Source organism: Scleropages formosus, chromosome 23, assembly GCF_900964775.1.
Source record: "Scleropages formosus chromosome 23, fSclFor1.1, whole genome shotgun sequence".
NCBI classification, from domain to species: Eukaryota; Metazoa; Chordata; class Actinopteri; order Osteoglossiformes; family Osteoglossidae; genus Scleropages; species Scleropages formosus.
This window is the reverse complement of record NC_041828.1, coordinates 1,977,669-2,004,327: the sequence shown is the minus strand read 5'-3', so window position 1 is coordinate 2,004,327 and position 26,659 is coordinate 1,977,669. Positions and strand designations below refer to the sequence as shown.

The window sequence follows — 26,659 nt, the reverse complement described above, 5'->3', positions numbered from 1 at the left end:
CGTTCTGTTAATTCTGTTTAATGTTGTGTTATGGTCAGTATCCACATCAGCATCAGCATGCAAAGAAGACACTGAAAGCTATGACTATGCTTTTCTGTCATTTTATACCTCATTTTTTAAAAATAAATTTAAAAAATATTACATTTTTTCTGTCTGCAGGGACCCAAAGGAGACACAGGGTTGGCAGGCTCCCCTGGACAGAAGGGAGATCAGGTATGAGTGTGAATGGACCCATTCAGATCTCTCTTGCCCACGTGCTTACCTCTGTTGGCAAGAGAAAGCAATATGCATTTTTGTTAGCTCTTAGTGTGCAGTAAAACACACCAGAGTAACAGTGTGGGACCACCCTCATTTAACTCACTTATATAGTGTTCACAGCTCATGCCTGGTGTTTTTGAGTTACCATAATCAATAAGAAGATAAGGAACACTGCACAACGTTATGAGATTAAATCAGCTGTTGATAAATAAAAGTTTGCGGCGACAACTACCAGCAAAAGTTCACTGGTACTGCTCAGGACAGTTGTTGACCTCCATGTTGAGGGACATGAGGCAACTGATCTGCCGTCGGACCTTCGGCAGCACTCCCAATCAATGGTCAACTATGCGACCGAAGTTCTGACATTAGCTACAGAGAGTTGGTGGGATGGAGGCGGTAAAGAATGAGCTGGTGTGTTTGAATTACACGAACAAGCTGGAATCCTTCACCTGGGTGCCAGCACAAGTGAATAATCACATTTGGGGGCAAAGTCAAAAACCCTTGATCATAGTAGCACCTCCTAAGGGAGCATTATCAGGTGCTCTGCTACTCCTCAACTAAATATAAACCATCATTTGACATTTCTGATGCTGCATCTTTCATGTTTAGGGTTTCCAAGGACAACCTGGGTTTCCAGGCTCACAGGTGAGTGACCTCAATAGAAGCTGTCCTGCCATTTCTAGCCACAGACATCACCCTGTTCCATGCTCATTGCAAAGTCTGCCCCCTCATTATAGGGTCCCCCAGGGTTCCCTGGCAAAGCTGGGCCTCCTGGATCACCAGGGCCAGCAGCAGAAAAGGTGAGCTTCACCGGAATGACCCACAAGAGTGCCTATTATCTGTCGATGCCATTGTTTGGATCTGTTGCCATAGTCGTGGGACGCTTCCTCCTTGGAAGCATTAAACTGTGGTGTTAACTGTGCTAACCAAGCCGTGCTTCCCTCTCACAGGGCAGCGAGGGTCCTCGAGGATCTCAGGGACCTCCAGGACCTCCTGGTTCACCTGGATCCCCTGGAATGCAGGTGGGGGCCATGAAATAACTTGGAGGAAAAAGCTTTATGTCAGTGGACAAGATTAGTTCTTTGTGATGGATGACAGCAGCTTCACAGCCTTTTATTTGCTTTTGTTGGTCTGTGTGTTTGTTTGGACGTGTTCATGTGTCATCAGGGACCTCCAGGGATTGAAGGCATGGATGGGAAACCTGGAAAACCAGGACTGAGGGTAAGACAGCCAGTTCTAAGGAGATATTAGGTATAGATCCACAAATCTTTTACAGATGAATTTCTGAAAACAGATGAAGACCCTTTTGATCAGTTCTGGGTGTCATGAACTTCCCACCATGACTGTTTGTGTTTTCAGGGAGACCCAGGACCAGCAGGCCCGATCGGACCTCGGGGAATGCCGGTAGGAGCAGGTTCCCACCACTTCCCAACCCTTCTCTGGCCCGTTTTGAGTGACTCTTTTCAGCTAAATGAACCTTTCTTCTGTACAGGGGTTCAAGGGGAAAACCGGACATGCTGGGTTCCCAGGAATGAAGGTTAGTGGAGGGAAGTGATTCCCTGTTCGTTTCCTTGGCCGAATCAGCAGTAGGTTCTAGGCATAAACTTGTAGGTTTATAAAAGTCATTGGTTTACATTTCCCCTATAAGTCTTCTTCCACAAGTGTAACCCTTTTACCATTGCACGTCTTAATAAACATCAACTCTCTACACCGGATTCCCCCCAACTTCTTATCAACTTTCCCTCTAACCTGCTGTCCCACCACAGGGAGACATTGGTCCTCAGGGCCCTCCAGGAGCCGCCGGCCGACCGGGACACGAGGTGAGCTGTCATCATGCTGCCTTCTCAAGCTGAGCTTTGAGACTCAGCAACGGCTCAGCCTGGCAGGGTGGCCCTGCCTTTCTTCATACCTTCTTCAGTGATGGGCCTGTGTTTTCAGGGTGACCCTGGGAGCCCAGGCCCACCTGGTCCACCAGGACCTGCTGGACACCTTGTGAGTATCTCATCTGGGTTTTACTTTTGGACATTTGGTCTTGGAATGCCACTGATACTTTCTCTCCAATCTGCAAGAACTTGACTGAATCAAGTCCTCAACTCAGTCAATGTTAGTCACGCTGCATTCTTGGAACCCAAAATTTTGGCTTCAGGACTGTTGGGAGGATCTTGAAAACCCATAGTCTATCGTTGCTCTTTACGCTTGATTAAAATGAATAGTTTCAGAATTGTTTCAGCCATAGCCTGCTTGTATCATCCTTAGTCCTTTATAAGTGTTATTTGTGAAATAGGGATCTCAAGGACCTATTGGACCTCCTGGACCCTCTGGGCCCCCTGGACTGGTGAGAAGTGATCTTACATTGCAGTCTTCAAGGTTGGACACCAGGCCTGTCTGTAACTATCCAGTTTCTCTGTCCACAGGGAATGAAGGGTGAAAAAGGTCAAGTTGGGGAGAGAGGACTCCCAGGGATGGTGGGACCACCTGGAACTCCAGGGCATCCTGGGCCACTGGTCAGTACCATAACACATCTGCCTTTACTGCGTTTCGAGGGCTAGGAGTCAGAGTTGTAAGCATCTTATAGCTGAAGGACTTACAGAAGTCCATGTTGTACCATAGCCATGAGGTTTGGCTGGATTACAAGTCCACTGGATCATATAGAACAGAACACAACCTGTTCTGCATTAACTTGGTTTCCGTACATTACACACAGCTGCTGCCGTGTCAACATGCATACATGTGCTGAGCAGACGTGGAAAAGGCGTAGGCGGTCAATAAGGCACCAGTGATAGTTTTTGCTGCTTTCTTCTTCTCCAGGGAGAGCCAGGAACCGATGGAGTACCAGGCAAGGATGTGAGTACGGCTGTTGATCACTTGTCGGCTTCCCTTCTATTTGGGTACTGAAACAGGGAAATGGGTCAATTTGAGGACAGGTACAAGAATGGGTGACTGCATGAGTGCTTGGGTGGGGTGAAGGCAACGAGTCCTGTGATGTGTGAAAGTGTGAAATTTATTTCCTCCATAACTGACACACGTACCACCCTCTGCGTGTTCTTTCTCAGGGAATTCCTGGTCAGCCAGGAGACAACGGACAGCCAGGCCAGAAGGTAAGAGATTGTCCAATAGCACAACTCACCCGGCGTCACACGACCGCTGACTTGCTCAAGGCAGTTCTCTTATTGCCCTCGTGAATTGAGCCTGCCGGAACATCACCTCTTTGTTTCGGCGAGGCAATAAAACGGCGCCTCCTGTGAACTTTCATCCTACAGTTCAGCAAGATTTAGCACAGTCGCCACAAGCAAGCCCCTGTGTTCATTCGATCATTTATAGTGTTTATCTACTGCTGGAACACCATCTTGCCCTTCTATTAAAGCATACAGGCATCGCTGTCTTGCTTTAACGTCAGAACATTGCCCCCTAATGGTCAACGGTGTCTATAACTAAGTATTATATTCTTTCTCTGGAACAGAACCACCTCAGGGTAACACATGTCACTTCCTCTGTCGTTGCTTCTCTAGGGTGAGGCGGGGACCCAGGGAATGAGAGGCCCACCCGGCGAACGAGGACGGCCCGGACTTCCAGGGTCTGGTTTTTCATCCAAGGACTCCAGCATTGGCATGATGGGGCCGGCGGGCCCCCGAGGTGAGAGGGGAAGCCCAGGACCGCCCGGCCCTGGCGGAACACCCGGCTTGCCAGGTTTGCCAGGAACAGAGGTGAGGTCTCACCCAAAAGTGCGAGGGCTGAACGGTCAGTGTTCTTAGTCTGTGTGTGTCCAGCAGCCTGTAATGTGTGTCCTCACTTTCTGAAGGCGGTGGTGAATTACGACGAGATCAAGAACTTCATCCGGCAGCAAGTGATGAAAATATTTGACGGTGAGTCCAGCTAATGGGTTCAAAATCATTTTATAATCGAACCCTTTCCTGCCAGATGCCTTTAACCACTGCGACTTGTATAATCTGTTTCTATGGTGAGTTATTTACTGCTTAGCTGATCATTTTAAATTATCTCCTCCATGGACAATCATGTCTATGGGGAGCTGCGATGTTTACGGCTATTCTTGTTGCACGTCAGAGTTATATATAGTGCTAACTGTTTGTTGTACGTCATGATTGTATATAGACGTCTTCCGTATCTGAGGGTTAGAATAATCTGTGGTGTTTATACATCACTTGCAGGAAAAGCTGTGGGGAAACAGGAAATGCTGGTGGTGTTGTACTGGCTAGACAGGAGGACAAGGGTGGGTAGGAACCAGTGCTGGTCTGTTACAGGTGACTCAGCCCCGACCGTGATCATGTCTCCACAGAGCGCATGGCCTACTACATGTCCCGCATGCAGATGCCTGTGGAAATGGTGTCGGCCCCAGGTCGGCCCGGGCCCCCAGGGAAAGACGGAACACCCGGTCGACAGGGTCTCCCTGGAATGCCGGGGCTCCCGGGGCAGATTGGCCGAGAGGGCCGGCAAGGCCCCATGGGACCGCCAGGTGAAGTCATTGGCCCACCTAGTCCACGAGAAATTTTCTGTCCTTTGTTTGCAAAACATTACAGGAAACATTCCACCATTCTTGACTAAGAACCTCAACGCATTGTGTACCTGTGTGGGCTGCTCCTGTAGCAGTGGAGTGGCTCCCGGCCCAGAATATGTAGCAATCCTCCCTAGCAGCTCAGCAACACTGAAGCATTTCTGTCCACAGGTGCTGCAGGGGTGAAAGGAGAAAAAGGAGACAAAGGTGTAGGAGAGATGGGTGACACGGGGCCTCCTGGAGCTCCAGGTAAGGTGTTGAGTGCTATGGAGAGCACCAGCATCTCTGCTGATTCATGACTGAGAGCACTCTAGTCCTACTTGTCCCATAGCTCCCTTTTCTTTCATCTCCATCATACCCTCATCCCAATTTCCAACATATCCCCTTCTGTTTCCTACTCTTCAGTGGTGCATAACTACCTCGTCCTTCTCATTGTCTTCTCCACAGGCGTTCCGGGACCGCCAGGCTACGGGAAAATGGGACCCACAGGTCCAGCCGGACAGCAGGGCATACCCGGTATCCCCGGCCCCCCTGGTTCTCCAGGACAGGCCGGCAAAGAGGGGCGGTGTAACCCCTCAGACTGCTACAGTGCAATGCCTGCAGAGTACAACCCCAAGGGTCCTCAAGTAAAGGGCCCCATGTATTAAAGGAAGAGATGTCGGAAGGAGCACAGTTACCCCAGCCGAGTCCCAAAACCCCAGCCTCGATCCGCTGTGTAACTTGACGGGACGCAGACGCACACTACGGTACACCTGGGGTCCTGCACAGCGACGAGACCATGAAGTCAACCAATCTGGAATAACCTGTGGAACTTCTCCCCCGGGAGTCAAAAGAGGCCCTCAACTTCTCAAGTCACGGAAAAGCGGGAAAGAAACTGCGTTTTACGGTTTGCGCCATGGTCATTTTGCTCTAAACATGATCCCGCATTTAATACAATCACATTTGTTTGTTCAGCTCGTAATAGCCAAGGTGAGTTTGAACAGATGGTAAATGAGTCTCACATCAGTAGCTTGTGGCCTTTAGAATCTAAAGTAGCCACATGTCCCTCTAAAAAATGCTTAATTTAATTTTGTTTGTAATTTAGCTGCCTTATTTACTGTTTCGGAGACTCAACATGTCTGCATTTCCTGATTCTGGAGGAAGAAAAAGCAAAAAAACACCTTGCACGCACACACACACACACACACACACACACACACACACACACACACACACCCAACAGCCCTCAATGAAAAAAATGTGGAGGGTGCTGCTGGCAGCCAAGATGGCCGCCTCCGTCGCCAGTGTCCGTCGCTTGTTTGCCGAGCCATCCAAAGTCTTGAACCGGTTCAGGCCGGGCCCTCGGTCCAGTAGAAATTGTCCCGTTTCCAAAAAAAGCTCCAGGAATGTGTTTACCATGTTAGCTGTTTAGAAATAAGAGTCCAAGCAGGAGAGGCGATGTGGCTCGGTGTCCCCTTCCTGTTCCGGGAATTAACGTGAAATAATACGGTACACATCCGCAGTCCAGCAGCTTCCTTTTGGACTTTTGTGTTGTACATAATTCTGTTTACACTGCTCTCCTCTTCAGTTTTTTTAAGTGATAAAAGCATGGTGCTCCTCCTCTCACCCTCATTCCGGAGTGTTCTTGGAATCCAGCCTATGGGAGAACATCTTTTTATAAGCTTTATGAATCTTTATGATTTATATAAGTGCGTTCTTCTTTTTTATATATTGCAAATGTGTTTTCTTAATGTTATGGCTCGTGTTTTTTAAAGAGACTGTTTTGAACGCTTTCGTACTCTTAGATCTGCTAAGGGGCCCTTTTTTTTTCCCCCATCCTCTGCACATTATTTTTTGGCCTTATATTTGTATATTAAACTTGAAATCATGTGTTTGTTCTGCACTTGTCCTACCCAGAATGCGTTCATCAGGCAGTATTCAGTCCCCTTACCCAGAATGCATTGCAGAAAATGATTTCACCAGGCATTATTCTGAGCAGTCACTTTATCCAGAATGCATTGCGTGAAATGACTTCATCAGACAGCATTATGACTCGTCACCTTACCCAGAATCCATTGCACACAATGCTTCCACCATACAGTATGGCAGTACTTTATTAATACATACGCACACTCAGGGTGCACATACCCTTTGTCACTCGTAGTCATTTGCTGTGGTGGTTTGAGTTATATTCCCTTTGTCACGGCTCAGTGTAATTTTAGTGTTTTGGCCATCGCCTGTGAGGTGACTGATTAGTTTGTTTCGCCTGACCCCCCCCAACCAAAAACTGTACTTCCTCGCATAATCCTCAAGGCCTCAGTGCCGCCAAACCACTCCGAGCGCTCATCCCTGCCGTCCACCTGTATGTGGGATCCTTATTACTAGACATCACATCCAGTCTTGTTTTCTTTCATTTTTTTTTTTTTTTTATAAATTCAAAAGCAAATAAATGTTTTAAGCAGTCTTGTCTTCTTTTCATTTATTCGCTTACATTCCAATTTCACAGTTTTACCCCATAACTATTTACGTAGCTGGAGAATGGAACAAGTGCTGTTTCCCTCCCGTGATTTCAGCTTGCAGCCGCGTGGTTCCATTCCCCAGCCCCTAAACCGGCTCCCCGTGGTGGGGGTGAGAAAGGAAGGTGATGTTCGCTGTCTCCGGCGTGAAGGAACACCAGGCAGGTATGATGCTCATCGACGACCCCAAAGCACCTGCTCTCCCATTGTTCTCAGAATCCAGATCTCTCCACAGGAGCGGTGGCCGTGCCTGAGCCTCGCTGCGGTAACCATAGTAACAGCTCGCCCCTCCCACTGGCTCAGCAGTAACCATGGCAGCCGTCCAAAATGCCTGTTTGGTTTGCAAACCTGATGCACTGAAATATATGGATACTTCTGCACGCTGCATACCTGTACCTCCCCCTACCTCCCCGCTGCCAAGCAGCACTGAAGGCTGTAAACATTGTGCTTTTGCGGTAGTACCCTTGATCAAGGTACTTACCCTGAACCGATACAGTAAAAATGACTCTGCTGAATAAATGGGTAAATCTCTGTATCTCAGCATACAAATGTCACATTTTATGTAACCTTGGAGGAAAGTGCCAGATGAAATAATAAACGTACTGTAATTCTAAATGCAGGAGCTTCCCGCTGCTGTGAGTTGGAGAAGTAGCAGAAGTTTGGGTTCAGACCGAGATGCTGTGTGCATGTGATATAGTAAAAATAAATGTAAATAAATGTAAAATGTGGGTGACTAGGCAGAGGAAATCAGACCAGCACTGTGACAACGGGACAAACAATATTAGCTATAGGAGTTGTACACACATACTGAGGGGCATGTCAGGGCTGGTCTAATTCTGGATGGACAGGCCCCCATTACATCTAACTATTAATGCTTGAATTAACTTGTTGATTGATTTATTGATTGGTTGGTTGATTGAATGAGTAATTGTCTGATGCAATTATACTGCAGTTTTAAACCAGCAGTGGACCAAGACAGTGCATCCTCAGCTTTTGTTGTATCATTCTCCCGCACAGTGTCCCATCTGAATCAATGGGCCGACTGTATGGGGCCATAAAGAGAGGAGGAGCAACACCACCATGTGACTGCAAAGGTTTAACTGCGTTTACATTAATTCATATATTTATTTTCTTGAAAGTGACTTGCAGTGATTTATCTTTTAAAAGAGCTGGGAAATTTTTGCTGTATCAATTCAGGGTAAGTAACCTTGACCAAGGGTACAACAGTAGGAGGTTGGTTTCAAACCTGGGTGCGGATGGCTCCGATTGCCCGGGACATCACACAGAATCAGCATCCAGGAGAGAGCAGAGCTGAAATGTCAGACCATCTGTAGGGGGTGCGCGCACAACTTTATTACACAGACAGGAGGGCAGGAAGGAGGCCACGGGGACTGGGTGCAAATTGATCCAAGTCCTGATTGGTAGTAGAAATAAGCTCCAGACATGGCAGCGGCGCTCGCGATGCCCAGACGACAGAGAAAGAGCATTCACTTTTACAAAAGGTTCCTCTTTATTGACGTTGGCTGCACTGAACAACCAGGAATTCAGCTAAAGTCTTTACATTGGAACCAGAGAAACAATAAATAGGCTTTGTTAATGAAAATAATCCGTTTTTCTTTTCTTTCTCCCTTCATCTGTCCCAATGCCTCACCTTGCCATTAAAAATTGAGACGCTTTGTTTGTCCCCCTATTTGTTTACCATCCGGTCCGCGGGAGTCATAGGATAAAACACTGATTACGTTCATTAACATCTTTTTTTAATGTTCTGTTCATTAGTCCACTGTAAAACCCATCCTGGTCATATAAAATAAACTCACATTTACAAAGATTTACAACAGGGAATTGTGGGGGAATGGGTGACCGGGTAACTAGAGGAAGTAGTTAAGGCATTGGTTTGTTTTTAAATGGAGACAGTAAAAAGGGGGAGTAATGTTCACATGAGACGGGTTAGACGGAAAGAGCACCGAACTCAAGGTCTCCCATGAGGTAACTGACAATACATGTCAAATACTGAATAACTACAATATTTTATTGTTAGGTTTTGATTTGTACACGTCACTTTTTATATGTGAGGGGGAAAACGAGCTTTTCTCGATGTAAAAAGTGGCGAGGAAGTAGAAGCACCAATAGTTGTGTAGTTAGTTGAGCACAGCTGTCCTTCTCTTCATTCGGTCCGCAGCCGTGTATGGATACAGACTCGGTTCTGTGTCGGTAGGCGGAGCATGATTACAGAAAATAGGCGGGACTACAGTGACCTGACGCTGTGAACCATCCAATCACAGTCCTCGGGGTCTCAAGAGGAGGGGTCGTTGGTGGTTATGTCTGGGCAAAGCGGTTGGATGGATTTCGCCGTGACGTTGATCCCAGCGGACTTCCCTTCCCGCCAATTGGTGATGTCCAGTGAAGGGAAAGCAGGTGTGTGTGTGTGTGTGTGTGTGTGTGTAAGTGTGTGTGCGTGAGCATCAGTCTCTCCTCCTTTCTCTTTCCAACTCACAACCATTGAAAGTGCCCCTTTAAGGGCCTGCTCTACTTAGAGGGTCCTTTGATGGTGCCGGCCTCCTGCAGGCGTGGTGAGGTGTACGCAGATGCTGCCAGGCAGGCCGCAGCCTCACAGAACCCAGGGAGCCCCGGAGGACCCGGTTTGCCAGGACGACCTGGTTCTCCGGCGATACCCTGGGGTCCCCTTTCACCAGGCTTCCCGTCCCGGGCCACACCATCAATGCCTGAGGGACCTGAGCATGTGGAAAGGAGAAAAACAGCACTGGTGAGTTAACCACACATTTGTAGCAATGAAGAGGGCTTACCAGTGTGTTATGGAACTTGTAGTTTTGTGAGGACTGCAATTTTTGTACATGATTTACCTAACCCTAACTGTAGCTCTTAACCCTTTCCTACATGTGACGGTGGTGAGCTGCAGATGTGATCTCACCTGGGATTCCAGGAGGTCCGAGCGGGCCGGGGTGGGGGCGGCCTGGGTCCCCTCGCTCACCCTTCAGGCCCCTCTTTCCTGGAGGAGAATCAGATGCTGAGATGCAGAATTTTGGGATATTTTTAAAATTCATTGCATTTTTAATATTCAGTGGGACTGTAGAAAGAGTATCCATGAGCAAAAAGGAAACAGTCACTCACTGATGTGGAAAAAAATTCTCTAGATTTACATATTCATGTCTAGAGAGGTCTGGCAATATTTTGAGGTTCACGCTGAGAAAAGTGGATTGGGCTCTCAGCAGTGCAGGAACACTCTGAATAGACACACTGTCGTGTTTTTGAAATGTATGTAAAATGAGAAGGAATAGGAGAAACTCAGAATTCGATGGCTGTCAGTTGTTCGAGACAGAGGACTGAAATCTGGAATCGTCCAGTATAGTCTGAATCCCTTTCAGAAACATGTTGATACCTTTGTGTCCGGTGTTGCCAATCTGTCCCGGTGCACCGATGATTCCAGGGATACCTCGAGTCCCAGGGAGACCGTGAGAACCGTGGGGACCAGGGGGTCCTGGTGGTCCAGGGGGACCAGGTGGGCCCATGACACCAGTTCCACCAAGAACTGCCCTCTTGGCGCTCACAGCCACTTGGGCCAGCCGTTCTGCCATTGAGAAGTACAGCGAATCAGTGCAGTGGTGGAATGGCATGATGGGAAGGACAGGAAATGGAAGGCAAGCTGAAAAGATGTATAGATGATACAGAAAAGGAAGTGTGAATGTGGCTAACCTTGTATCATCTTGAGCACCACCTCGATGATGTGCTGGTCCGAGGCATCCCGGCCCTAGGAAGAGGACCGGAGAGGGACACGAGCTGAACACGGGCTGAATACGGGGTGAGCGGGGAGTTACGGCAAACGGACGACAGGGACAGTTATCAAGAAGGTTTGATTCTTTCATAATGTGCGGGGAGCTTGAGTAGATTCAACTCACGGGGGCTCCCTGCCTCCCTGGCATGCCTGGCACTCCTCTCTCTCCACTGAGACCCCGTGGGCCCGGAAGTCCAGGTGGTCCCTTGTCTCCAGGGTTGCCAGGATCTCCGGTAGGGCCGTTGTACCCGAGGTCACCCCTCACGCCTTGCTGTCAGGGAAGAAAGGCAAAGAAGCAGGTGAGGAAGGAAGAGCGGGAGGCTGCGGAACATCACCCCACTCAATGCCCAGGGCCCCTAATTCTGCATCTATTTTTAAGTAATTTCTCTTACCTGTCCTTTAGGTCCAGGCTCCCCAGACACACCCTGTTGGCAGAATAGAGAAGATTTTTTTCCAGTTAATGTGCAAGATTACATAAAGTGAAAGATATACACACATTGTCTGAACCGCTTGTCCCATTCGGGGTTACGGGGAGCCGGAGGCCAACCTGGCAACACAGGGCGTAAGGTTGGAGGGGGAGGGGACACACCTAGGACGGGACGCATGTCTGTCACAAGGCACCCTAAGCAGGACTCAAACCCCAGATCCACCAGAGAGCAAGACCCGGTCCAACCCACTACGCCACTGTGCCACCGCGCCCCATGTGAAGGAGGCACCCAAGAGACAAATGAAGGACAAATACAAGGCAACAAGAAGGTTGTCATGCCATCCGTGGCAGGGGTATGGTAACAGCTTGGGATGTGAACCAACAAACTCCTGGCCACAGAGAGCCAAGGTCCCTGCTTGGCTCGTATTACAAAGTGAACACAAATCATGACCATATGGACCTTGCAGCCTGAGCCGTTTTAATACTCAGTATTACTTACAGCTCTCTAATCTAATGACAAGACTCACATAAGCTTTTAAAGTGTCACATTACACCGTGAGAGCGCTTAATTATGAGCTGCTAAAACACACAGAGGAAGTAATCTGGCTTTAAGGGCCTCTGAGTCTCCAATTTCCAGAGCCCACGCCTTCGACTTCCCTGGACCGGCGGCGCTGCTGTGTGATGGAGCATACCTTCCCAACATGTCGTCCTTACCTTCTCTCCTTTCTCACCAGGCAGGCCTTCCACACCTGGATCACCCTGGCAGAGAGAGGCACTCGGGTGATACTCCACACACACACACATAACATTTACACACACACTTGTATGTACGTATGCATATCAGTCCGCAACGAATAGCCTGTCTTGCATATTAATTTGATTTGACTGATGAAAGGTTTTGTACACCGACTCCTCCTCAATTGTCGAGTTATAAATGTTGAAACGCACGCACATTTTCCACATTACTTATTTTCAACTGCGCTTCCTTCACACATCTATCTTTTAAAATTCCTGCCTGTAGCAGAACAAACATGACCTGTGTTTGAGCAGACAAACAGTACAGCAGTGTGGGACCGCCTTGATTCAACTCACTTCCTCTGTGTTTACAGCTCATTTCTGGTGTTGCTGCACGTCAGTGATCAATAACAAGATGAGAAATGTGGAACAAGTTTATGTCATGAATTGGCCAACGATCAGCACTCAATAAGAGTTTGCGGTGACAATGTAGAGTTATTTTCAGTCATCGTAAAATTTGCCTAAATATAAATGTAGCTGAAGATTAATAAAAATATTTAAATAATTTTGTAAAAAGTATTTATTATAGCTAAAGAATAGCTGCAAAAATATAACAGCGTTATAAATAATAAAAGACCTAAATAAAGAGAATATTGTGAATAATACAATAGAGTACGCATAATTAAAAGTAAATTATAATGATATAATAGAATGAATAATAATAAAACTGAGAAAACAGTGAGTACAGTCCAACGTAGCTACAGCTGACATTTTTAGGGAGCCAAACCATGAAATAAATAGAGGGATGTCTGTATGATTAAACGTATATTGATTGTGACTTGGTGGTGAAAGTAACTTTGAACGTGCAAACAAATCGATTTAAAAGAGATCTCTGATCCCAGCTGTGTTTGTAAGATGAGGAGCTGGCGTACAAAACTTATCGGACAGTTAGGAATAATACTTCTTCGTTTCAGCACTGCAGGGGGTTATTCTTTTTAACTGCTTTATACTCACAAGGTCTCCCTTCCAGCCCACTTTTCCTTGGAAGCCCTTTAAGAGAAGCAGAGGTTGGACTGTGAGATGATCCCCGAGTGCCCTGGAAGCGCACAGATGGGCCCCACGTACACAACATTACTGGTACTGCATTCGGGCCGCAAATGAGCCCTGGACACATGGCGATCAGCAGAGATACTCTGTTTTAACCCGTGCTGCGTGTCAGCGCAGCCCCAAAGACGAGGACTGTGACACTCGGTGGACAGGATCACGTTCATTTTGCAGTCTGAACCACAAAGACTAGTCAGATGTAGAATCCCAAATACGAGGAAAATTAAACTGTCGGCTGCGGGTCACAGATTTGAATGTAAACAGCGCCTCTGTGTGGCCGCAATGAGCATTACTGCACTGGCCGCACGCACACATATCAGACACACCAGACATACAGAAATACACACCAGACACGCACTCACCTTGTCTCCTTTAGTTCCGGGGATGCCCTGTGGTCCAGGGATGCCCATGGGCCCTCGCTCCCCCTTGCTGCCCTGTTGACAGGTGAGACACAGAGAGGACTGAACCCAAAGATGGCCGAGGAACAGAGACACAGTCACAGTTCTGGAAAGTTTCTGCAGCCTCCTGGGCTTCTGCTCCTGCCCAGATTTTGCCGCTTCAAAACGAAGACGTTCAACAGCAGAACGTCTGGATTTTATCGTTCACAAAAAGCCGCCTATAGTTATTTTCCAAGTGTTTTCTCACGTTTCTGTTCATGGGCACAAACAATGAGGTGCACAGCGAGTGTACAGTACATTCTTAACCGCTGCAGACGATAATACACACGCACATGCACACAATGTGCACCCGCACAGAAGAAGAGGACCAGTAACGTACCACTTGACCAGTGAGGCCTACTGGTCCAACCGGCCCTCTCTGTCCCCTGTCCCCCTGCAAAGGAATTAGAGGGTGTTGGGGGATCAGATGTCGACGAGACAATGAATCTGAGGCATATGTGTGATGTCCGAATGCTTTATGTGCCCCGATGGAGCAGGCGCTGGTGGGGTTACCTTCAGACCCGGGACTCCCTCCATCCCGGGTTCCCCAGGAGGCCCGGGCTCTCCCTGCCGACAGGAAATGGGGGATGAGAAGTGGGCGGGACCTTTCCATGCAAAGCGATTCTCACACCTACATGATGACGTCTCTTTGCCAAAGGGTGTGATCAGCGGCGGCGCCGAGGAGCAGAAATTGGACAGTCCGGCTCCTTAACCACCAGGCCGCCTGCTGCCCCCAGCAGGGGCACATGGATAATTCGATCGTGACAAAAGGGGGCAATCTGGAATATTCTCTCACAGTGGATGGGGATGTGACCAATGACCTACCTGAGGTCCTGGGACTCCAGCCATCCCTGTCACACCCCTGGGCCCTGGCTCACCCTGACCAGAGAGAGAGAGAAAGGGAAGGGTTTTAATGCGCGCAGGTAGGGCTTCCTCTCAGGGCCGATTCTTGACGTGCACCCATGTAAACTCACAGGTCATACTGCGGTATTGTGTTATTTAACTGACACTTTTTACTCACTTTAGTATTACTGATCTGCACCTGATATGCAGATTACCTGCTGACACATGTCCTTTATAAGGTGAGAAACAGTAAAGTGTAGGAACACGGGCCATCATGGGCGCAGGAATGGGGACCAGATCATAGCGGACGTCTCACCTTTTGTCCAGGTCCTCCTTTGGTTCCAGGGCTTCCAGTCAAACCCTACGGAGGACACAAGGGTCAAAGGTGAGAATGGTCGCAATCATGTCTCATATACAGTTTGCGATTTTGGCTTCGCGGCAGAAATTACTCGTTGTTTGCAACGCGGTAACGGTGCCTAATGCGTTCCGTTATCCCACGAGGTTGAGGAGTCACAGTTAACAGTGATGAATTATGACAGTGCAACCTGAAGGTTGCTCCAGATGAGACGCAGCGAGGGGTGCAAGGTCTCGCTGGACCTTGGCCCACAACACAATGACAGCTTTTTATCATCACCGGGAAAAGCAGGGTCATCTTTTGTGGTAAATGAGAGGACGTCTGTGCACCTGCACCGTGACTGTGTGCGTAGTGGTTACTCACTGCTGCCCCCTGGTGGCCTGGAGGTCCAGGTCTCCCAGGCTGTCCTGGAGCTCCCTGCACAGGGAAAGAGGGGGGTAATGATGATGATTTCGCCTCCCAGATCCACATTAATGTGTCTCCTCTAGTCTTCAGCCAAGGAACAATAGCTTTTCTATCATAACTTAAAACAGTACTAGCGAAATGCTGTGTCTTGTCACTGTCATTCTGTCTGTGCTGTGGAAGTTTCTGTCACCAAGACAAATTCCTTGTATGTCTGAACATACTTGGCAATAAAGCTCGTTCTGATTCCGATGAAAAGATTTCAGTGGGCAATTTCAAGCGACAGACGTGTCCACCACTGATTACCTTGATTCCAGGAATTCCAGGTGTTCCATCTTTTCCATCGATCCCAGGTAGGCCCTGTATTGACAAGCACATTTTACAATATTTTTTTAGTCAAAGCCAGTGACAGATTTTTGGGTTTAAAAAAATGTAGGATTTTATTATTTTTTTTACTCACATTCTCTCCTTTTTTTCCAATACCCCCCTGGGGCCCCCTTATGCCGCGTGCACCCTGGAGAAGTGAACCCACACAGGATGGATCACTAACTACAGCTAACTTATGAATCGCTATGGTAACCATGGCAACCACCCCCTGTACACAGTTACAGTGTAGTGTGGCCTGCTGTTCAGACCCTGCTGTGTATCTGAACTTTATAAAGAGGAAAATTTTTGACTATTTTGACTACTGGTACAATGTTGCTGGAGTCAAACCCTTGTTGAGCTCCCAAATGGAGTAATTTACATTTTTGCTGAATATTTCAGAAAACTAACCCTGCCTCACCTGACGGCAGGACGGGCTGATGGACAGGACAGTGGACAGAGTAGAATACTCACCATGTCTCCCTTGTCCCCCGAATCACCTGGTGGCCCCCGGGGTCCCTCTTCACCCTACAGTACAGTTAAATAAAACCTGTCTTAAGAAACAGGAAACAGGAAGTCTGCCTCAAAGTGCTTCGGATCACATGGAGAATTGTGCTCACCGGGAGTCCTGGGAGGCCGACTGGTCCTGGCATCCCCTTGTACCCACGTGGACCCTGGTTATAACACAGCGGCAGAAGAAACCCGTGTCGTGATGAGCGGCTATGCTAAACACACGCATTTAGCCTCATGGTGCGCAACACACGTCCATCAGTAGTAAAATCAGACTAATGTGTGGCGTGTTCCCGGGAGGGGTCTTTAATGGAGTGCACCTTGGCAAGATGTTTCCTGGTGTACTTTAGCGAAGATGGCGATTACGGCAATCTAAACGCCGGGGCGTGCTAATTACCGTGATTTCGGAGATTATGGGTTGTTTGCTTTGCTAATAGCAGCATCGCACTGACATGCTGCTGCTCTGTTTGTGCGCTTCTTGCAAGACTGATGAAACCCCTGGATCATTAACTACAGATGGGACACAATGGACTCGAACCGCCTTATCCCCGTCAATGAGATTTAGGCGTTTACATTCTGTTTCTGTACGCCCCGTGCCTGTAATTGATTTTTTTGGTGTGGAAGTGGGTTCAAAGAAGAGGCGATGTGATGCGGGGATGATGTGATGCGTAGGAATGAGGTTCCTTGACTTAAAAAAAAGAAAAAAAACTCCAAGGACCGGTACTTACTATCTCTCCTTTGGGCCCAGCCATACCAGGGTAACCCCTCAAGCCCTGGGGACCCTGTGCACACAGAGAGAGAGCCCATCAAGGCGCCACCACCCATTGAGCCCAGGTGAACCAGAAGGTATCAAATGAAATGAAATGAATACGTTACTGGAGGTCCTGGGATTCCTTGCTCTCCTGAGATTCCCACATCTCCTTTAGGTCCCTGCAAACAGAAGAAGAGAAAGTGGTCGAGACCAATTCCACGATGGCAACTGGTGCTGTAGTGGTTACAGCTGCTGCCTTTGGATCCAAAGGTTGTGGGTTTAAATCCCACCTCCAGCTGCAATACCCTTGAGCAAGGTACTTAGCCTAAACTGTTCCAGGAGAATTACACAGCTGTATACATGGGTAAGTAACTGTAAGTAACTTTACATTGTAAGTCACTTTGGAGAAATAGTCACATAAACGTGTCTGAGTTTTACTGATCAGTTTTAAAAGGTTGGGAAAGTGGGGGGTGAATTAATGGAGCAACCGCAATTAAAAATGACAGAAATCGAAGAGATGACAGTGTGCACCCTGTTTGATTCTTCCACTGACAAAATCTTTAGAAGTTCCACTCACCAGTGGAAGGTAAGGTACGTTGCTTTGCACTGCACTCCGAATCAGCAACCCCAGGCTAAACTCAAGGCCAAATTAGTGGATCGCGACTCTTCCTTGCAGGACCACAGCTCAACCAGGGTATATTTGTCCATCTGATCCATCTTTTTGCCACTTTCTCGTTTCTGCATATTATGTGTTATATTTGGAGACACTGAGGTCATAATAAGCCGTGGATGCCGGGAAATGAGCCCACTGAGCTTGCGGTGCTGTAGCCGTGAAGGTAAAGTTGCATGCAGTAGAATTCATGCACTGTGGAACACCATGAGAATGGAGCCAGGTAAATACAGTGTAAACTCTGTGGTGTTTTTAGGTGGTACGCTGTGGTGTGTCAGTGCTTTGCCGCTAGGTGTGGATCACTTCATGGTAGCCAGCGAACACAGTCAGCCGGTTTATTACCCTAAGCACTCCTTAACACTGATTAATTAATTCCCCGACTCGCACCCTCGAACCCTACCATCCCCTGGTCGCTGTGTTGAGCCTGAGCCAGGGTTGACTAATCGCACCCAGATTAGTGCCAGTCACAGCCTAGGGGGCTTCATTAGCGCTAATCCCGTTCAGCTGGCCGACATCATCAGCTCACGGCGAGGAGGAGACGAGGGCATCCGGGACAACAAGCGTTGCCAGGCCGCACCGTGCCAACCACCTGAATGAGCGCAGCTTCCCATCAGCCTCTAGGGCACGTCCCTGCTGAGATCCTTGTCCTAACAGTCCTTTTTCACTGACTTCGCAGCCAGGCACACGATTGATTTCTGCATTACGATTATTTACGCTGCACACCGCTGTTGGCTGAAATATCAGCCTGCGTCTCTATCGAAGACGCTGCGGCAGCGAAAGCAGCGGAGAACCTGCACCTGGACTTGCCTTATGTCCCTTTGACTGCTTGTTATTCACCAAACAGAGGTGCTCCTGTCCAGACCACTGTTCTACCAGCACTGGATCACCTGCTGCAGAAGAAATATGTTGATTCCCTTTCGGGTGGACAGGATCAAAGCGGGTTAATGACTTGAGGGGTGAGGGCATGTGACGTGACTGTCTCTGTTTGACCGTGGGGGAGGGTGAATCCTGTGGAGCTTGATATATACCATACCTCCTTCCCTGGACTGCCAGAATCTCCTAGCGCTCCAGGACGACCCTTATGTCCCTGAAGGAAAGAAAAGCCCAAATTTATAAAACTAAGTTAACTGTCTAATTAACTGTCCATCAGTCCATCCATCCATCCATCTGTCCTTCTACCCATCCATCCATACATCTACCCACACATTTGTCTATCCATCCATCCATTCAGTTATTCATCCTTCCACCCATCTAACCCCCACCCTCCTACACATCCATCCATCCGGTCTTAGTTAATTCAGTTAACTGCAGTAATGGTAATAGTGGACATTATTGACTCCATTTTACTTTACAGGAAATCAATGAAAAATACAAACACACCTTGATTCCCTGCAAGCCCTGGGGGCCCTTTGGTCCCGCTGGACAGTTGGTGGGACACTGGAATGAGAGAAAGCGAAAACAGCGAATAAATGAGAGTGAAAATCTGGGTGGGAGTGGAGGCCCAGTGTGGGGAACTATAAAGGTTAGAGCAGAAGCCCCTCTACAGCCATGACTTAGGGTTCACAGACCTCATTAAATCCAATTCTCATTAACTGACTGGACCCAGGAAAGGGTGGATGTGTCTGACACTGCCCCCTGCTGGGAGGACTGCAGCCCACTGTGGCCAACACCAATAGGAGCCTTGAATCAAACAGGGCTCATTAACAAAATCTGGGTCAGTCCTCTGACTGAGGGAACGAGAACAGGGTCTGCAGTGTGTGTGTGTGTGTGTGTGTGTGAGAGAGAAAGGGTGGTAATGGGTGATGAAAACCACGGTGAAGAGGGTTGTGGGTCTCACCTGGAAGTCAGCACTACCCTCCTCTCCGGTGTATTCTCCTGGACGACCCTGGAAAAAGAGAAGTAGGAGCAGTGAGAGGGAGGGGTAGAGAGGTGTGTGTGTGTGTAAAGGCCAAAATACACCACTGAGAGCAGTATCTGCTGACTGCTTTAAATTAAGCTGGAGAGAAACCCCTCAGCAGCACTTACAGCAGTAGCAAAACGAGACAGGAGCCGCTGATTTACTTCACATGTACCTGCTGCGCTGTATAAGTACCCCCCCCCCCCCCACATTACACAACTTCTTCAGTGGGAAGGTTTTCTGCACCCAAATAGGCTCATACATACATAGAGGTGGGAGGATCAGGACAGCAGGCGTCCAGGATACGTCCAGGATTACCCCCAGAAAACATCACAACCTCAAAGGTCAAAGGTCACACCCTACTTGTGACAGCAGGAAGGCTTTTCCTTCTCCAGCCTTGCGTCAGGACCAGGAGGGAATCATTGCAGTGGCCATAAGGGAAATGTCTGTGCTGGTGACGTATGACCAGCTGTTTGTGACCATCTTCAGATAATACAGGTGCTGGAGAACTGGAGTTCGCGACCCTCACGCTGGGTCCATGTCCTGGAGCACCATGATAGTGTAGCCCAACAGGAGCCTTTCCCAGCACTGTAGGCCTATTCTGATTTTCTGTCTTACAGACATTACCCTCTACCTTACCCTAACCCCATTTTTAACTCTAACTCCATCCCTAACCCTATCCATAGCCCAAACACGTCATGTCTATACTAACCTGACACCATTATTCTAGAGCTTTCCTAGACCCAAAGACTCTGCAGAGTTCCAAAGCACACTTGACCCAATAGCGCTGACCCTGTCATTCTGCATTCTGCAGTCGACCTGAGTTGAACCGGTTCACTTCCAAAATTCACCTCCATCAACTCCACATGCAGTGACAGAAGTACATCTAGTTGCCTGCACTCCAGCTGTCAATCCTCTGTCCTCTGTGTGTCTCACACATCTATGTACATAAGTGTGTGCATCCCAGGGGCTCTTACTGACCCCTCACAGTTACTGGTCTCTTTGGAAAGTGTAGTCATTCCACTGTCCTTCCACTGGCTCCACTTACTGGTTTCCCTGGGGGTCCTGGTAATCCTGGGGGTCCAGTCGGTCCCATCATCCCCTGAAAGGAGAATGAAGACTGTGATAAGCATGGACTGGGCAGTGAGAGCTTGTGGTCACAGGAGGGTCATGTTGGGTCATTACCTTGATGCCTGTCTTTCCCATCTCACCTGGGAGGCCCATTGGACCTGGAGGTCCCTGCAGAAGGACAGAGGCAAAGTGTTGGATTAGACCATCGGACCCAGAACAGGAAGTTAACAATCATCCTAATAGGACAGGAAATGGTCTCTGCTCCAAGTGCAGAAAGCTCTAAAAATCCTGATTGTCCCCACATAGCTTTGGTTTCTAAATCAACTCTGATTTGATCAAAGAGGAGTTCAGTCCTCGAGAGTGTGTTGGTGAGCTTCCGTTGCCTGATCCAGGTGGGTCCAGCTCAACAAACCCTCAGTAGTTATGAGGAAGCCCGCCCCCAAAACTCTATTCATTCCCCACTGTCCATAATCCTCCAGTTCTGCTCCATCCTTCAGCAACATGTCCAACCAGCTGCAGTTTTGGACTTACTGGAGTCCGCCCACGTCTCTACTTACAGGTAGTCCAGGAAGTCCAGGTCCCTACGAGACAGTAGAGGAGGAACTTGGGTAAGAAACCATCATTTTCATAAGGATTAGAGCTTTTTTTTGGTATTTATTTCCAGAGAACAACCTTGGGTGCAAATGAGCGTCTGGAAATGCCTGACAGGCATTGATGGTGGTTAGATGGTGTAAAGCAGGGCCATTCATCTCACAGTCCCTAAGAGCCAAATCCAACAGGTTCTCCAGTTCTTAAACCATTAACTATTGCACTTTTTGTACTGTCCTCTGAGACATATATCGCTTTGGAGAAAAGTGTCTGCCAAGTGGATAAAGGCAAACGCAAGAGCTCAGAAGAAGGGTCAGATGGGTTCAGTGAAGATATCAGAACCAGGTCATTCCCTGCTGAACCTGACCACAAGCCTCCTGGAGTGGGCCTTCGGGATTCTGAGATTAGGGGCCAAAGTGCAGAGAACTTTCTATACTTACTGGTGGTCCAGCTCTTCCTAAAGGCCCTGGCTGACCCTGCAGAAACAGGAGATGGGTGAGACATGTTTGTAGGGTTCAACTGCTCCACCAACACACATCACACAAGTGACACAGAGATCATCATACACCAGAAACAGGCCATCAACATGAAGTGCATACACTGATCTTGGTGTAACACCATACTAGTGATGAGTAAAAGTGTGGTAGACAGGAGATGGGGGCTGGGAGAATTCTGGGGTATGTTTTTGTGATAGTTTGGTGTGAGGAATGGGCTGTAAACAGAGAAGAGCAGTGGAGCTGCTGGGTGGGTGCCTTCGCTAAAGTGGGACATGCAATGGAGGGCGGGGTCACAACATTGTGGACAGAGATGGTTTTGGACAGCAGGCGCGGTCAGTGATTCTATCAAGTACGTGTAGAATTTTTTGGTCTGTTTGCCCATGAAGGTACCTCTGGATAAGAGTGTATGCAGCGTCAGCGTAAAAAGTTATGAAAAAGCAAAGGATTGTGGGATTGTTTTGCTCTTGCCTTTGGTCCAGGATTTCCAGCAGGACCCCTGTCTCCCTTCACACCGATCAGTCCCTGGAAGGAGAGCGAGAAGTGGGTGGGGTCAGAGAAGTCCCTACTGAACAACAGCAGGTGGCATAGTGGTTAGAGCCGCTCTTTGGACTCAAAGGACCTAGGTTAAAATCCCAGATCCTGCTGTAGTACACTTGAGCAAGGTAAGTGTGGTGATGTGGTGGAGTAAAAACTACCCTGCTGTACAAATTAGTATAAATCAGTGTAAGTACGTAGATAGCGTACAAACCTCACCACAAGTTGCCTTGGACTAACACATCAGCTAACTCATGGGTTTTTCTTGTGTTTATTTGTGACTCGTGACGAATTAACTTGTACCAGTAAGTCACAGAAAATGGTGAAGTAGTACCGTAGTACCATCTCAGCAGACACAAGCGTTTATCAGTCAGGTCTTTGTTTGCGCCACTTCAAACTATAGGTGAGTTCTTCCTCAACTCTTCACTGATCTTCAGTGATCTGGAGACCCGCAGTGAACTCAAACTCTGCGCTTGAGTGTCCTTTCAGAGGGTCTCGGACCTTCTTGTCCCAGGACAGTGTCCAGCCAGTGTTTTCTAGAACGTTCCGCTAATAGCGCTATGGACAACTGACGTCTGATGAGGAAAAGCCGGGACTGAAATTCCAGTCTGGATTAGTTTTCTAATCCCCGCTGAGTCTCGTTCTTTCCCCTTCGCATGTGATGGTCCTCAAAGTCTCCCGTGACCCGACAGCTGATCTTACAGCTCACAGCAACACCGGGCCGGGGAAGAACACTAGCCTGAGGAACCATATTCATGTACTCATCAGGATACTAATGTCCAGGGCCTCATGATGCACCCTGGTGCTGATCTATATTCATTTTAAAAGACATAAATTCATGTTGGCTTTTGATGAGGGAGCCACTCTTGTAATGACATCATATAATGATCTCGATATACACTATAATAGAACTCTGTTTTATAATATAGCTGGTAGATAGGCAGTGACCCCTGACCTGTGACCTCTGATTTCCCCCTCAGCGAGACTCACATCAATTCCATTGTCCCCCGGGGGTCCGTCTGGGCCCGGTTCACCTGATTCCCCCTTCATTCCCTAAAAACAACAACAGAGGCCAGGTGAGGAGCGTCCCAACATGGTCTCCATGGTTACCTGCTCAGATAGAGGAGGGAGTCATACTTACCACTGGACCAGGGGGGCCTGGAGGTCCTTTGTCTCCCTGGAGAGAGAAAGAAAAAGGAGTTCACTGCATGTTCGCAGCGTGCTCACAAAAACAACACTTCCATACCGAGGCCTGAAAATGATGGGAATGGGAAGTGAGTATAGTGCCTGACATGTCCTGATCCGATAACGCTGGGGACACACTCATTAGGGAGCGAAGCCTTTGTGTCGGGAGGTTGTAGGGTAAATGCACCATTGTGTCCTCTTTCCACTAAACGTTTGGGTACATCCCCGTTTACTCCACACTGAAATAACGGTATAGAGTGAGGCTACCAAATATGCTCCTAATATTCCCGTGGTCTTAGTAAAGGTTATTTTGATAGTAGATGTAAAAACGTAGTAATCAGAACATGTGCAAGGCCTCTTTGGACACTCATCAGCTGTATGAAGTTATGACTCCTGTCCGCGAACGAACGTTCGCGCATCGCCCCCAGAGCATACTGCTCTTTTTGTGTAGGACAGATGTTTTTGTTTGCCGTCCCCCTGGTGGTGCGACTGCGGAACTGCAGCGTAGCGCCGGCCCCCACAATGGCCTGCTTTGTGCCGCTCGCCGTGGCACGCCGACTCCACTACTCACATCAATGCCGTCGGAGCCGGGAGTGCCTGGGGGTCCAGGGGGGCCGGGGGGACCTTGGGGGCCTGGCGGGCCGGTCTGAAACGACGCACATGCAGATCCAGTTAAACTCACACACACCTCTGAGTCCAAAGGAGGCAGCTGTAACCACTGCACCCCCTGTTGCACCTATGTCTCTATATAGATCCATAAACTGTCCTTGTCTTCACATTAAAATGTGTCACATATGCATTTATTTTGGCAATGTGCACAAGAGAATACATGTACAGCCTGGGGGACCTCAGCCGCTCTCACCCAGGGCTGTCCGTCTTGCTGTCCCTCACTCCGTTTAAACTAACCTTCGCAGCTGTCCAACCACCACCGTCTTCTCCAAAATACCCTAGTAAACCAAAGTACAGTCCCCTGAGCATCCCCATCAGAGCTCCCAGTGAGGAAGGACTCACAAGAGCAGGAGGCCAACCTCATAGCCCCAAGTGTTCGAACTGTGGTGGGAGGGAGGGGCTGGGGGATGTGGGATCACGTCCCACCCTACTGTGTGTTTGCAGAGTGCCCACCACCTGAGACAACTCAATATGAGCCCTTGTGTGTGTGTGTGTGTGTGTTCCTCGCTCTCCTTCCTCTGTCAGATTCCTCATGTTCCTCCTGCTCTCCTCACCTAGCATTTCCCTACTTTTGTTCAGTTCTCTGTCTCTGTCCTCTATTAGGACATAACCTTCACATACCGCGCAGCAGGCGATCGAACATGTATCTCTGCGATCACATTCCGGGTCAAAATATTTAGTCTTTCAATCATACACGTTCCATTTGTAACACAGGCTCGGCTGGAGTTGGCACAGGGTTGGAGAACATGGTTGAACAGCCATACCCACATCCCACACTGGACCACAAGCTCTTGAGAAGTAACTAAGCTGGAGACGTTTACTGTGAACATGGTCAGCTGAGGATCTGGAGCGCCGTCTGGTGCATTAACCATCTCACACACAGATCACCGTCCTTCAACACAATGACCATCCTCCTCAGCATCTCCCAACGCCTCAGCACACTGCCTGTTCCACAGGCACACTGGGAGCTCCAGGATGCCCCAGCACTGAGCCTGAGAGGAAGACACCTTGGACCCCCTTCCTCCCTGTCCTCGCACCACGGATCCGCTCCACCCCAAGCACCCAGCTTCACAGGGACCCCAAAGTCTCACTCACCACTTGAGCCAGGGTAAGGGATGCCATCTGCAGAAGGACAAGGGTCTTGAGGACGACAAGGTGTCCCTCCATACCGGCGAGCGGTGCCTCTCTGAGCTCCCAGCTGCTACACTCCTCTCCTCGGACCCAGGACAATCGGGGTAAAGCAAAAGGAGCACGGGAACGTGACACCTATATCCAGCCCCAGAGAACACAGGGAGCTGTGAGAGCCGTTCACTAAAAACCTGGCAGACCCTAGGGCTTCTCACCAGGACTGGAGGCGGGGCCAGATCTCAGGAGGTGGGGTCAGATCTCAGGAGGCGGAACCAGAACTCAGAGCCTTGTGAAAACTGGTGAACTGCAGCGCTTCGTGGAACCCCCCTTCCCTCCCCCCTGGGGCCTAGTGGGCACTTTTCTCTTCTCTGCCCCAGAGAGAGGGAATGGTGGGAAATGGAGCCCTATTTGAAAGCCAGATCCGCAGAGCACTATGGGAGGGTAACTCCACAGCTGCAAATGTGCAGTTGAAATAAAAAATATTTATTAAATTGTTTTCAGGATAGGTGTATCTAGAAATCCTTTATGTTCCTTTATGTGTTTCAGAGAAGGGGGGCGCAGTGGCGCAGTGGGTTGGACCGGGTCCTGCTCTCTGGTGGGTCTGGGGTTCGAGTCCTGCTTGGGGTGCCTTGCGATGGACTGGCGTCCTGTCCTGGGTGTGTCCCCTCCCCCTCCAGCCTTACGCCCTGTGTTGCCGGGTAGGCTCCGGTTCCCCGCGACCCCGTATGGGACGAGCGGTTCTGAAAATGTGTGTGTGTGTGTGTATGTGTTTCAGAATGGAAGCAATAGGTGGAGTTGGGGTTAAAGTCGTCGCTTTGCGACTCAAAGGTCATAGGTTCAAATCCCACCTCCTGCTATAGGGTCCTTGATGAAGGTATTTACCCTGAACTAATACAGTAACAAATCAGCCATCTAGGTAGCTTAACAATGTAACTTGCTTTAGAGAAAAGTGTGAGCTAAATGTATCTTTACATTAAAATCAGAAAGTTTATATTGTGCAGCAGGAGGTGGGATTCGAACCTATGACCTTTATTCATCACAGCTTCCCCATCTCCTGCTCCCAAAAACGTGCGGAGTATGTCACTGTCCACCCAAACTCCCAGGCAAATAGGTTTTTAGGAGACAAAATACCCACGCAGATGTTGGATCGCTAAGATGCAACAAGTAAACCACATGCTGTCAGTAAATCTTTGATGCGCGCTTTTTACTAATAGGGGAGTGAGGTGTGGTGTTTTACCGCAACACAGAAATCGAAATCACGAGTTAGGAACACGAATTACTCATTACTTCAGAAGTGCCACGTCTGAAACGTGCCTTTAACAGTTACACTTCATGGTGAACTCGAGCTTTCAGGTGAAGCGGTAGGTGGCGGGATTTCACAATAAAAAAACCCAACCGCTCCGCATGTATTCCTAGTGCGCCTGTAGTAGCAATACTATG

At 48.6% G+C, this 26,659-nt stretch overlaps 2 protein-coding genes across 4 annotated transcripts in view; one reads left to right on the top strand and one right to left on the bottom strand.

Moving 5' to 3' along the window:
• The window catches only part of col16a1 (collagen, type XVI, alpha 1), a 56,199-nt gene extending 49,862 nt beyond the window's left edge, over positions 1-6,337 (top strand). For all 3 annotated transcript variants that reach the window (XM_029248263.1, XM_029248264.1, XM_029248262.1), the window contains 18 exons: positions 160-213; positions 868-903; positions 996-1,058; positions 1,209-1,280; positions 1,426-1,479; positions 1,618-1,662; positions 1,751-1,795; positions 2,025-2,078; positions 2,197-2,250; positions 2,543-2,593; positions 2,673-2,762; positions 3,067-3,102; positions 3,312-3,356; positions 3,768-3,962; positions 4,058-4,121; positions 4,553-4,729; positions 4,940-5,017; positions 5,216-6,337. In XM_029248263.1, the coding sequence (XP_029104096.1) occupies positions 160-213; positions 868-903; positions 996-1,058; positions 1,209-1,280; positions 1,426-1,479; positions 1,618-1,662; positions 1,751-1,795; positions 2,025-2,078; positions 2,197-2,250; positions 2,543-2,593; positions 2,673-2,762; positions 3,067-3,102; positions 3,312-3,356; positions 3,768-3,962; positions 4,058-4,121; positions 4,553-4,729; positions 4,940-5,017; positions 5,216-5,415 (1,413 nt within the window). In that variant the 3' untranslated portion in view covers positions 5,416-6,337. The remainder of the gene's footprint in view (positions 1-159; positions 214-867; positions 904-995; positions 1,059-1,208; positions 1,281-1,425; positions 1,480-1,617; positions 1,663-1,750; positions 1,796-2,024; positions 2,079-2,196; positions 2,251-2,542; positions 2,594-2,672; positions 2,763-3,066; positions 3,103-3,311; positions 3,357-3,767; positions 3,963-4,057; positions 4,122-4,552; positions 4,730-4,939; positions 5,018-5,215) is intronic.
• A 2,603-nt stretch (positions 6,338-8,940) lies between these two features.
• col9a2 (procollagen, type IX, alpha 2) lies at positions 8,941-25,385 on the bottom strand. Its single transcript, XM_029248282.1, has 32 exons — positions 25,187-25,385; positions 23,994-24,068; positions 23,379-23,414; positions 23,228-23,290; positions 22,172-22,225; positions 21,647-21,682; positions 21,176-21,199; positions 20,733-20,786; positions 20,596-20,649; positions 19,488-19,535; positions 19,031-19,087; positions 18,684-18,737; positions 17,106-17,159; positions 16,958-17,011; positions 16,340-16,393; positions 16,194-16,247; positions 15,817-15,870; positions 15,663-15,716; positions 15,318-15,371; positions 14,916-14,960; positions 14,582-14,635; positions 14,270-14,323; positions 14,097-14,150; positions 13,682-13,753; positions 13,230-13,265; positions 12,195-12,239; positions 11,446-11,478; positions 11,178-11,324; positions 10,975-11,029; positions 10,661-10,849; positions 10,193-10,270; positions 8,941-9,995 (listed from the first exon to the last, which is right to left on the bottom strand). Exons 1-32 carry the CDS (start codon positions 25,256-25,258, stop codon positions 9,790-9,792), a joined length of 2,073 nt encoding a protein of 690 aa, XP_029104115.1. The 5' UTR covers positions 25,259-25,385; the 3' UTR covers positions 8,941-9,789.
• Positions 25,386-26,659: the final 1,274 nt, after the last annotated feature.